The following is a 13696-nucleotide window of genomic DNA, read 5'->3' as shown; positions in this document are numbered from 1 at the left end:
TTCAATGAACGTACTTCTTCCGGCGAGCTATCCAAAGAGACTGGTGACTTGTTGATCTCAACTAAGCTCCAATTTACGAGCATTCCACCATTGACTACACTTTGTGCTTGAGGCCGAGAAGGGTTACCACTCTTTGCCACCAGACCATCACAATCCATAGATGTAACCTGAAAGAGTTCAGTATATTTGTGGAGATGCATCTGACCTACATTTCATTTGAAATTGAAACTTTATTTACCACAATCTTCATAAAAAACATACAAATCAAGAAGTATAAATATTTCAATAAAATACATAACAAATATAAGTATATTCAAGAATAGTGGAAGGATCACTGAAAAGTTACAAGGAACTTATAAGTTAGTGATCCTGAAATTAACACAAAACAACACAATTAAAAAAACAAATGCAGTAGGGAAATACAGAACAACAAACATAACAAAAGTATACAATTGTATCTATATCAGTATTAATATTAGTATTAGACTTTCTGCATGAAATGTATTTTTAATGTCTTTTAAAGCTTTGAAGGGTTTTGCACTGCTTGATATTTTGAGGGATCTTATTCCAAATAATGGGACCCCTACATAAAAATATGTTGTTTGAGAAAGAATAATGGCCATATATTGCACGAGTATTAGCTGAGTTTCTAGTATTACATGTATGTATATCTCTATTGGTTTGAAAAATGTTGTCAAAATTATTAGGCAAAAGGTTGTTATAATAGGAATACATAAAAACAGAGAATTGAAAATCATGTAGTAAATAAATTGGGAGTATATTTGATTTCAAGAAAAGAGGTCTGCTATGACTTAGAAAGGGTTTATGGCATATTATACGAACTGCTCTCTTTTGAAGAAGAATGATGCGGTTCAGTAAGTGTTGCTTGCAGGATCCCCAAACAATATTGCAATAATATATGTAAGGTAAAATCAATGAATTATACAATGTAAGAAGAATATTTTGTGGTAAAATGTCTTTAAGTTTACTAATTATTCCTATTGTTTTGGAAACTTTCCTTAAAACCTCATAAACATGTGTCTTCCATTTTAAATCCTTGTCTATACTAATTCCTAAAAATTGTGTAGTATTTACATGTTGAATTAAGTTGCCAGTAATATCAATATTTACTTCTTTTGCACTATTTTACGGAGCATTGAACAGCATTACATGGGTCTTTTCATAATTAAGTTGTAATTTATTCGCTTCAACCCATTTGCTAACCTTTGAAAGTTCAGAATTAAAGTTTTGAGTAAGACATTCCACATCACTGTGTTTATAAAATATATTGGTGTCGTCTGCAAATAACAAACAAATAGTGGAGATACTGAAGTTAAATCATTGATGTAAATCAAAAAAAGTATGGGACCGAGGATTGATCCTTGCGGAATACCGCAAGAAACAGTTTGATAATTAGAGTTTATAGAATTGAACATTGTAAATTGTTTACGGTCACTCAAATAACTGTGAAATAAATTTAAAGTAACACCACGGATTCCATAATGAGAAAGTTTTTTTAAAGTATTTTGTGATTTATGGAGTCAAATGCTTTTTTAAAGTCTAAGAACAGTCCAATAATAATCTCTTTGTTTTCAATTGCTTTAGACACACTCATTAAAAAATCTAAGATAGCATGATGAGTGGAATGTCCAGCTCTGAAACCAAACTGTTTATTATAAAGAATTTTGTTTTTATCAAGAAAGTTTTGAAGTCGTGTATAGATGCATCTTTCAAAAAATTTCGGAAATAGTGGTAGTAAGGAAATAGGTCTATAATTTGTAAATAAATCTTTTGGTCCCTTTTTATGTATAGGAATAACTTTAGCAACTTTCAGACCTTTTCAATACATAAATTAAAAATACTGCAAAGTGGTTTAAAAATAACATGTATAACTCTTTTGACAACAGTGCAATCAATAGAGTCAAAACCAGGAGCTTTTCCATTTTTAAAAGATGTAACAATATTAATTATTTCTTTTTCTGTAATAGGTAAAAAATAAGCTGTGTAGGGACAACTTTTACCCAAGAATGATTCAAAGTTGTTGCAAGAGTTACTAATATTCATTTCAGCTATTTCATGACCAATATTCTTAAAATAATCATTGAAACCTTCAGCGATATTCTTGGATTCACTAATAAGTGTACCGTTACATTGGAATACAAAGGTGTTTTTATGGAGTCTTTTTCTTTGTAACAGATCATTAATTGTTTTCCATGTTTTATTAATGTTTCCTTTAAACATATGAAACTTAGAAAAGTAGTAATCTCTTTTTGCATCACGTATTTGTTTTGTATAAGAATTTCGAAATTTAGTATAACATTCTTTTCTGTGTGATGTAGGATTTTTAATATACCTTTTACATAAATTATTTTTTTAGAACACATCTATTTAAGTTTTTTGTTAAACCATGGTTTATGATTTTTCTTTATTTTTAATCTTCTGAGAGGAAAACATTTATTATAAGTCTCAGAAAAAAACTCCATAAATTGTTTATACATATAATTTGGCTCATCCTGATATCTGCAAAGCAGATTATCAAAATCAGTTGAAGATAAAATATTCAGAAAACAGTCAATATTGATATCATTAATTTGATGTTTATATGTTACAGGTTCATTTTCATATATACCTTTAAACTCAAACATGGCACATATTGGCAAATGATCAGATATGTCACAGGTTAGTATTCCTGTGGAAATATTGCACATACTATTAGTAAATAAATTGTCAATCAATGAAGCTGTGGAGTTAGTTATTCTTGTTGGTTTTGTAATACAAGGAAAAAAGCAATATGAGTAAAATAATTCAAGCAACTCATTACAAGAACTCTGTACATCTAATTTCATTAAATCAATATTAAAGTTTCCAAGAAATCTACATTCTTTTTTCTCATTATGAACTGTAGACAAAATATTTCCTAAAGTATCCATAAAATGTGCATGTGATTGATCAGGTGCTCAATAGAAGACACCAACAATAATGTTCTTTCCTGGTTTTAAAATTTCAATAAAAAGGCTTTCACAATGACAATCGAATACTGAGATGTCATTACGCATGATGTATCTTACATCATTTCTAATGGCAAATGCAACTCCTCCTCCTTTTCTATTATTTCGTGATTACTCTCAGTCTTATATCCATCGATATTAAATTCACTTTTTTTACCATTGTCCAACCATGTTTCAGTAAATGCTAAAAGACCAAAAGAATTATTTAAATGTGACAGTAGAGCCGTTATATCATCATAGTGTTTTGGCAAGCTACGGCAATTTAAATGCAGGAGTGAAAAACCATGTGTTTTACCTAAGTTTTCATTTGAAAAGTCTTCTGGTGTTACATATATACAGTCATTATCAGCCTCTTCCTGCAATATATAACTCTCATCGTTCACAACAGGTATTGACAGAGCAGAATGCTAGGTACATCTAACAGTGACATTATAATTATGTATCTAAGAGTAAAACAACAGGAAAAGGATGTAAAAATGCAGTGCAAATATTGAATAACAGAGACATCAAACCTTAATATTTTAGTAACAAATAGTGATGGCATGCAGAATTGGTAGCATACGTAAAGACTAAAACAACAGCGGTATGAATACATTGCAGTATCTGGGGGAACAGTCATAAAATTAATCTCTTAAATTACAAGTCCAGAATTACATGTAAGAGATTACAAATGTTTAGATTTTTTGATGAATTGAGAAGGGAATCAAAGATTGCCAGTGGATATCTGCATAATAATAAAGGTATGATTTATATTAGGAAAGCAAGATGAGGCATTTGAAGAGTCACTATGTCAGACGGGCAAGATCTGCTTCTGTAGAGATGACAAGTGTTACTGTCTTGCCACCACTTGCTTTAACTTGGGCAAAGATTCTTCCATCATAGGTCCATGCATTAAGAACATTGTTGTTTATAGTCATCTTCACACTTTTGTAGACTTTACGGTACAGCGATTGATTTTTCATAGTCAGGTCTTCTTGTATGGATATGCGTGATCCTTTCAAGTTTCTGGGTAATGAAATGACCTGCTTTCTAACACGATAGCTACAGAACTTAACTATCAGTGCGCGATGTTTTCCAGGATCTGGATCCGTCTTTCCTACGCGATGACATCTTTCGATGTCAGCTGACGTTACGTTGAGCTTCAATCGCTTCTGGAGTCGCTTCTCATTTTTATATAAATTTGCATTCAATCTTATAAAAAAGAAAACTTTTTTTAATGGGAAATTCACCCTGGTAATAAATGGTTTTATCAAAAGCAGAGTAATCAGAAAAAAAATTGGCACAGATTTTATGGAAATCCGTCAAGGCATTACGGAGTTTTGATATTTGTGACGTAAAATCCTTAATATGCCATTTTCAAAACAAAAAGAAAAAACAAGGTACGCTTCTGGCATGCAGTCTCACCTGCATTAAGCAATTCGATACAGCAGCAGTGCTGACTTTGAAAACGGCTATTGAATAATTATTCACAAAATAAAACGCACATATGATGATAAAATACTGTGTCCATTGACCCAAAATGACCTTTGACCATGATCATTGTGCAAAACAATCATTCATACTTGATTACCCTTATGTCTATGCCATGATATACATGACATTGTGTATATCCATAGACTTTTAAAGTTATATGCTAATTCAACGAATACCCAAAACACGGCCAAAGTTCATTTACCTTAAAAGACCTTTAATCTTGGTCCTGTGACCTGAAACGCGCACGGGATATTGAGGAATAAACGGTTAATTTTATGTCCAAGTTTCGTGAACACTCAAGAAAAATATTGGGTAAAGGTGCTTTATGAGGGTAATTATGTGTCCAACCAACATTGGGTATTTCTTTTGGGCATTTTTATTTGTCCAGTGTGATGAAAATTTGCCCATTCTATGGTAATTGCTGCTTATTTTTTAACCTCACTGGACAATATACTTACTGCATTTGGTAAAATACTGCCCGAAATTGGTTGGACACATCACCCTTGTGGTGCATGGTAAAAATGATGACAATTCTACAAATGCCCCCAACATTATCAAAGTTCGTTGACCCTAAATGACCTTTGACCTTGATCATGTAACCTGAAACTCACACAAGATATTCAGGAATACTTAATTGCTCTATTATGTCTAAGTTTCATGAACTAGATCCATAATTTCAAAGTTATGACGATAAATCCACAAATAAACCCAACATGGCCAAAGTTCCTTGACCCTAAGTAACCTTTGACCATGGTCATGTGACCTGAAACTCAGGCAGGATCTTTAGTGATACACTATTATCATTATGTCTAAATTTAATGAACTAGGGCTATAAACTTTTTGAGTTAGGATGACATTTCAAATCTTAACCTTGGTTAAGATTTTGATATTGATTCCTCCAACATGGTCTAAGTTCATTGACCCTAAATAACATTTGACCTTGGTCGTGTGACCTGAAAATCAGGCAGGATGTTCAGTAATACTTGATAACCCTTATGTTCAAGTTCATAAACTAGGTCTATATACTTTCTAAGTTATGGCATTTCAAAAACTTAACATTGGTTAAGATTTCAATGTTGACGACGCCGCGGAAATGTTGCGCCTATACAGTGTGTATCAAAAACAAGTTTACAAATCCTGTAAAACTATACTTTTGGAATATCCTGAAGATTTTTTCACATTTTAACATTGGTACAGATCCATTTAAGCAAATGACGATATAACTGTTGAAAAATATTTCCGCTTGAGTGAGCACCACTTACTTTTGAAAAGTTAGTGAAAAATGATTTGCGCAGAACTTTGAAATAGTAAATGTGAATAAAAGTAGACCTTAATCATGAAAAACACATGGAATTTAGCTAGTTAAATTGATTTGAAGATATCTTTTACCTTATTAACTTGTTTCCTTGCCCAAAACACTTCAAAGAGTGCATTGCGCCCCATCCCACTCCCCCACACAACGAGGCCATCGTGACGATATTTGCTTTACACTGAGCTGTGATTTACATGAAATGGCTTAGGCTTGATTTTCATTTTGTTAATCATTGTCAAGCTTGGGAAAAGTGTGAAGAAACAAGTTTTAAATGAAAAATGAAATGTAAACCCACTTTAAATGATAAAAACTTAGTGAAAAAATGCTGGAGATGTCTGATATAACTTTTGTTCAGATTCAGTTAGGTCCTCAGATCCAGCTGGAACAAAAAGGGTAAAGGTTATGCTTACTAAGTGTTGAAATTTCAATTTGGGTGGCAAAATTGTTACCAAATGCTTGAATGTATCAGTTTTATTTCAATTGACTAAAAGTGCAAGGGAAATGTATGAGAAATGTTTCGCAGGGTAAGTTTGATTTCGCACTTTCCCCTTGACACAGCGTGAAAGTGTGCATTTCTGCGCAAACAGACTTCTGCGAGCTTTACAAAAATGGACAGTGCTCACTCAAGTGTAACATTCTGTCAAAACTTTTACTTTCATTGGATAGATGTGACCCAAACCCAAGATTTTATGTGAAAAAATTACCCACATGTTGTATATTTTTTCATTCCCAGGGCTTTTTTAAAGTGTAAACTTTTTTTTGATACGCACTGTATAGTCTCGTTCTGTTAAACAGGCGAGACAAAAATGGAAGGGTAAGTATTTTTGTGCGCAGCGGTGGCTATATCATCAGACACATCATTTCATACCCTCTTCTTTGCGAGAAAAAATATTTATTCATATTCCATTGAGAAATATAATTAACTTTCTTATTCTTTCAATGATTTTCATCAAACCTTCACCAATATTTTTCTTAATTGTTTCTGCTTTCATCAAAACCAACTTATCCTTATCGTTAACTTCCTATTAAAGGAATAACATTCAGTTAAAAAAATTCTAAATGACCGACGGGAAGTCTTACCTCATTGCCTTGACTTTGGTTCCAAAATTCGAGACCCAGAGAATCGACATCCCCATTGGCTGACATGGTCACGTGACACATGACCCCATGCATGACCCTCTTGATATGAAGCTGCACCTATATTACAAGTTAGAAGAGGGTTGTTTAACCTTCCCTTGATTCTTGTGTTGAAATTATTCTTGAATAAAATTAATCGATGATGAAACATTGCGGATTTATTATGATTGTATTTATTTTGTTATGTTACGTCATTATTATTAGATTGTGGATGAACACTTAAATGTAAAAGCTAAAATAACTCACTCGATTTATTATCATAAATTTATTTATTCATTTATTTATTCATTTATTAATCTATTATCAATATCATTAATAGTATTATTATCAATATCATCATCATCTATACACAAATCGACGAGCATTTGTGAATCCTCAGAGAAGAAACCTACCGAGCTTGTTCGCGTTTAAACCACAACAGGAAAATCAAAACTAATATTAATCGTGAAACTGACCTTGTTTTCATCTGTAGTTCTGAAGAGTTTGTAGCAGAAATTTATGGAGGTGAGGGTTTGTCGATTCACTTTTACAATGACGTCATCAACGTGCAACAAGGGGTGTATTTTGGTACTCGGAAGGGCAGCGATGCTTTGATTACAACCAAAAAAAAAATGAAAAGAATAACAAGGCCTGATCGAGGTTTGATCCATTACTAGCATTCGTTTGCAGAAGATAAGAATTGGTGAATTGGGGTGGGTAATATAAATTTCCTAACGATTGGTAACATTAAACCCCGGCATAAAAACAAGGCATTAATACAGATTAAACCAAAACGGTATACTAAAGCTACCGCATGCAAGGTGGTCGATTTTAAAAAAATGTATTAATTACACATATTTAGGGTCAGAATGAAGACATATCTGTGATAAAGTGCCATTTGAGAGACAACCATTTATGTAAATTTCGAATCTGTAATGTATAGTTTTTCTTTTCTTATTAGCTCTGAAGCCCCTTGAGCATCTGATGGAAAGCGTGCTATAAATCATTTTGGGTGTTTACTGTATTTATAACTCTTATATTTCAATTGTTCCCTCTCATGAAAATATTTTAAAGAGGCGCTTCAAAATATAATTGATTTGACAAGACATAATTCATTTTGTAAAGTAAAATGCTAACGTCACCCTGGAGACAAACAATATCAGTAAAATTACTCACCAAATGTAGTCCGCGACACATACAAACTTGATTGTGCTTGGCGTTAGATCCGTTTTATCTACTTCGACAACAATGCCATCTTTTTTAAACAGCTCACTCCGAAATCTCCTGCAGAGCAATTGTAAAAATAAATTCGACTTGTAGAATTTATTCATATATTATAATCGAGAAATTAATTATGGTTTACATTTTTGAAGGAATTGAACATGAGATTTGACATTGATTGGGATTTAAGGAAAAGGAAAATAAAAGGATTCTATTTTGCCAGTTATTTTACAATCCTGTTTTTTTAGTTTTTTGTATGTGAAACTGATTTTTTATGAAAATGCCCCTGTTATAGGGTGAAAGAAAAAAATCGATAATTAAGTCCACGCTCGGGAATGGGTGTTACAAATTCAACCTTTGGGTTAGTAAAAAGCAGCAGTAGTTATCATATCATGATGATAAAACTTGGGTTATACCAAAACCGAATTTTCACAAATAAATTCGGACCGATTTCGCCCGAATACGACCTAATTCGGATGGTTTCCGAACCTATTCGTCTCTGATTTGGGAAGCTCCCTGAATAGAGACGAATGGGTCCCGATTCAGCCCCTTTCAGCGCAGAGTCACCAAGAATTGACCCGGATCAATGTTGGCCATCGCTAATAAATCCGAATGCCACCCGAATATCAACAAGAATCGAGACAATGGTGGCCAGAATCAAGCCGAATGTGGCCCGATTGCTCTGATTACAGCCAAATGACGACCCAAAAGATGACCCGAATTGGAACGACATGGCCGAATGCGCCGAGCCCGGACCGTTACTCTCAGAATGATACGAATAGGTATACGAATCTGCCCAGAATGCCTCCCCTAAATACAACAGAATGTTATCCGAATACATCCCGTACGGTCGTGGCCCGAAAGAAATTTGTTTTGCCCACATTCATGCGTATTTTGGAGGTTATTCGACTAGTTTTTAACATTTCAAATCGAGCCGAATTCCTCCGGGACTCGTTCCCGAATCCCTCCCGAATTTTCTCGCATTCGCTGAGGGAGAATAAAATACTCCCGAACCCTCCCGAATACGTGTATTCGGTTCATGGGTTCGCGGCTGATTCGGTTCCGCTGTAACCCTGGCTTTAGTCAGAAATGCCGTAAACATAAAAATCATTTACTCTCAAATTCATTATACTATCAGCATTTCGGTGGGAGGGTGTATGTGTGTGTGTGTGTGTGAAATTAGTGAGGTGTGTGTGAACGAAGTGGTGTGTATTTTAATAGGCCTATTCAATTTGAACCAGTTCGGAATTACCCCATGGGCAATTTTGGTCAAATGACCTTTTATTTCTTTCATTATGCTAGGCAGATTTCAAAGCAAGATATTGTTTAAGATGGCCTTACATAGAAATTGCATAGACCATGCGCAGAGTGGAACTCCGAACTGGTTTATTGCTGTCTTTAGGGAAATAAAACATAAGAGGGGTTAGGGGCGACCCCCATTAAATTTTTGGCGGGCCAAACAAAACGATTCGCCCCGATAATATTGACAAATTGAAATATTCATAATATTCAATATATGCAAATATATATTCAAAAAGAAGCATTGGAAATCATAGTAAAACCATAAATCTGCGCATAAAATACTATATAACAAACAGAAAAGAATGGTTAATTTGTTGGCGCGCATTACGTGCAAAAATCTGCATTATAATTTTGGAAAAGTTATACATGTATAATCTGTTGTTACTGGGGTGCTAGGGCTCAGCACCTCAGTAAAAAATAAAATAATATTTCGTAGCCAGGCCCCTGACCCCCCCCCCCCCCCCCCCCCCCCATTGGAAACATGGATCGACGCCCCTGAACAATGAGTAACCATTCTACCCGACTGAACGTAGATTGATACTCACTTAGTGTATGCGTGAAAAGGTTCGCCGTTGAGAACTCCACTGTCAGGACTGTGTGGTTGTTTTGTCGGAGCAATCGGTAGAGGTGGCGCCGGGCGTGGCGGCTTCTGTTTTACGTTGACGTAATCTCGCTTAGGAAGTTCTGGTAGATCTGTGTCGTCATAGAGGATGTTTTTCCCTCTAGTTTTACTCTCTAGTCCAAGATTATTCACACGCGATACAGAAGATTGATCGTCGTCATCATTAAAGTTTAAGGGCGTGTAGTCGCCATCTTCTACTTCTGCATAGTCATACTCCTGTTCGTTGTAGCGCTGGTTTTGCTGGGAAGCATTAGGTTCAGATGTCGACTTCTTGCAATGCGACCGCGTCGTCTCAGACTGGTCGGGCAAATTTTGTTGATCAGAAATTTCGTAAAATCCCGCGTAATTTACTTCTCGTTGGGATGAACTTCGCATTCTGTCTTTGGAATTGAGCGAGTGTGTCGGGGAGTACTCGCATGTAGCCGACTGTTCGAAATCAGGCGTCATGTCGACAGGCTGCAGGCATTGTAAAAAAATAATTAGGACACACCGTATTTTCATATGTACTTTCAAAGACAGTAACCTATCCTTGATGATCATTGATGACATCCGATTGGCCTATTAAATTCCTTTGTACAAAAATTGCGTGTCTCTTTGATTGATTGTTTTATTCGTCAAGAATATCACAGGTAAATGTAAGAACACCTTGACAGGATAACCCATGAAATCGGGATGCTTATTTCCAATGGGGTACTATTGATAGTGCAAAACATTGATATATTGTAACAACAAAATGTATAAACTATGACAAGTAAGGGAATATGGTATAAAAAAAGACGTATACATCATTCAAATACTTTGTGAAAACCTGAAGGAAACAATAATCAACCTTATTTGAAACAAGATTATATTATAACGAAAAGACTTCCTCCTTATGTCCCCTCCACTAATTAAAAAGATACTTCTCCAAAACCCCTTTCTTTTGTTCTCCTTTTCCTCTTTTTTTCTTACTTTTGGTTGGAACTTGGATTCGAACCTCTCGCTGCAGAACGAGGCCTCTCCAGTCTGTCGCCTTACTGAGCTAGCAGGAATTGTTGAAAGCCAACAAGGTTTTCATATCAGCTATCCCATTTTCTTCTCCTGTCTTGTGTTGAGTTGGCAACCAGTCAGAAAATGACTATTTTTGCCACTGCTTTGATTTGGAGCCTTCTTTGAGAGGATGAAAACTTCTTTCCCTTCATCCTTTTCTTTTTCCCCTATTTTGACTTTCTTTTTTTCCTTCTCATTTTTACCCTCCATTTTTTCTCCTTTTGTTTTTTCTTTTATTTTTTAATTTGTTTCTCTGTCTTTTTTCTTTTCCTTTTCTTCTTTTTTTCCTTTCTCTTTTCTCATTTAATTTCTTTTTTCTTTTCTTATTTTTGTCTTCTCTCTTTTCTCTATTTCTTTTTTGTATCTTTTATTCCTTTTCTTTCAACCGATATTACGACTAGTCTACTATCCAAGAGCAGTGGCGTAGCTACGGGGGGTGCCTGGAGGGCACGTGCCCCCCAGAAAAAATTGGCAGAGCAAAAAAGGGAGAAAGAAGAAAGAAAAAAGGAAAAGAAAAAGAAAGAGGAAAATAAGAGGAGGAAGACGAGTGAATGAAATAATGTGAGGGGAAGACTTGCAATTTTAAAAAAATATTTTCATGTTACTATAATATAGTAACATGAAAATATTTTTTTAAAATTGCAAGTCTTCCCCTCACATCATTTCATTCACTCGTCTTCCTCCTCTTATTTTCCTCTTTCTTTTTCTTTTCCTTATAAACTTTTTGCTGGCGCTTCGCGCCAGAATTGCCTGTTCGATGGGATTCATATCTTGCTCAATAGGCTGATATGGAGCAAGATAATAAAGTTATTGAAGTTTAAAGTTTAGCAATATTTTGTGAAAACAGTCGTCATGAATATTCATTAGGTGGGCTGATGATGTCACATCTCCACTTTCCGTTATCTTATGTTATTACATAAAATCGTAATTTTTTCATTATTTCATACTTGTGTGAATAATATGTCTCCCTTATAATGAAATAATTTGTAGCAATAAATATCTAATGCACTAAATCAGTTGCCAATCCAATTTTTCTAGATCTTGGAGGAACAAATTTGAATAAACCTGATTTCATATAATAAAATACAAAAGAACAAGTGGAGATGTGACATCAGCCCATCTAATGAATATTCATGACAACTGTTTTCACAAAATATTGGTAAAATTTAAAATTCAATGACTTTGTTTTCTGTCATCCGATTTTGATGAAATTTTCTGCATTTTGCTAAGTGAATTATACTCTATTTATAGGTTTTCCCGTCCAATTTCGTCAAAATTTCAACCGATTTAATGATGTAATAGTTCAATTTGCAACTAATTTGAATGACCTATGAGATCAACATTTAAATAGCCAAATACTTTATTCAATTTTATCCTATTGGCACGCGATTTTATGGTTGTTTCATTTAAACAAGTATAAAGATCTATCAAATTCAATTAGCTGAAGAAGTGTTTTCAAATTCGCACCGGTACCCTCCTTGCGAAGGTTTAGGAATTCAAAATCATTAATATGCAATCACCTTCAGGATATGCACAGTGTTTTTCGTTGTTTTTTGTGGGGTGTTTTTTGTGTTTACTTCTTTTGAATGATTATGGAAATGGGTTTTACTTCTAAAATGGATGTTTACCATTTCAATGAAATGTATCATCCATCTGAAAAACCATCATCGGGACAACAACTCGTTTTTGTTCCATTATCATAACTATAGATCGTAGTCAATACCATGTTTCCCTTCCCCACAACGATATAATTTACAATTGTGTAAAATAAAAAAGAACAAGATGATGAATAAAAATACCTACCATTGGCATAGGTCATCCACCCACTCACTGGCGGATCCAGGGGGGATGCACAGCCGGCTCGTGTCCGTGCCCCCCTTGAAAGCCACAATTTAAAAAAATCGTGGACCGTCCCTTATTCTTTGGTCAACTTCCTAGGGAAAATGCCCCCCCCCTTTTTGGAAAATCCTTGATCCGCCCCTGCACCCACTCATTAATCACTAAAAGACCAACCGTTCACAATATATCCTTTATCCTATAAGTGTTACATGAATTACTTCTTTATTAAAACATAATGGAATGAAATTATTCTAACTGAAAGATAAAAAAAAATAGAAGATTTGGAGAAAAAAAATTGTATAACGTTATAAAAAAAAATATGAACACAGAAACATGTTATCTGAATTTGGACGTTTAAAGTGCAAATATGTGTGCCGATTAATGAAATTGAAAAAGGTATTTTGGGCGAAATTAAATGATCAGTTCGTCGTTGCGAAATTAAATGACAACTTTGGACCATTAATTTGAACGAATTGCTCCCTAAATTGAATTTCTACCAAATTTAAAGGAATGATATAGAACGGAATTAAATGCTGAATAAATGAAAATGAACCATGTGTGCAGAGGGTTGACAAAATATTTCGAATTTGAAAGTCATTTCATTAATTTAAATGCAACTCTGATGAAATTGGACGGGAAAACCTATATTAAGCTATACACGATTTCAGCCCGGACCATCCCTTTAAACAAATGTACATGTATTTAGAATGCACAGATTCTAGGTCTAAATCTAAAACATGTGCGATAGCCTGCACGTTCTTTAATTAAAATGTA

The 13696-nt window shown here is 34.4% G+C and overlaps 1 protein-coding gene across 1 annotated transcript in view; it reads right to left on the bottom strand.

The window, feature by feature from the left end:
• LOC135156805 (uncharacterized) overlaps window positions 1-13696 on the bottom strand; it is a 29419-nt gene that overhangs the window by 2356 nt on the left and 13367 nt on the right. Inside the window, exons 5-9 of the mRNA XM_064110342.1 lie at window positions 9978-10510; window positions 8086-8193; window positions 7386-7518; window positions 6874-6990; window positions 15-167 (exon numbers count right to left, since the gene is read on the bottom strand). Of these exons, the coding sequence (XP_063966412.1) occupies window positions 15-167; window positions 6874-6990; window positions 7386-7518; window positions 8086-8193; window positions 9978-10510 (1044 nt within the window). The remainder of the gene's footprint in view (window positions 1-14; window positions 168-6873; window positions 6991-7385; window positions 7519-8085; window positions 8194-9977; window positions 10511-13696) is intronic.

Source organism: Lytechinus pictus, chromosome 15 (assembly GCF_037042905.1).
Source record: "Lytechinus pictus isolate F3 Inbred chromosome 15, Lp3.0, whole genome shotgun sequence".
NCBI lineage: Eukaryota > Metazoa > Echinodermata > Echinoidea > Temnopleuroida > Toxopneustidae > Lytechinus > Lytechinus pictus.
This window is presented reverse-complemented; position numbering and strand designations above follow the sequence as displayed.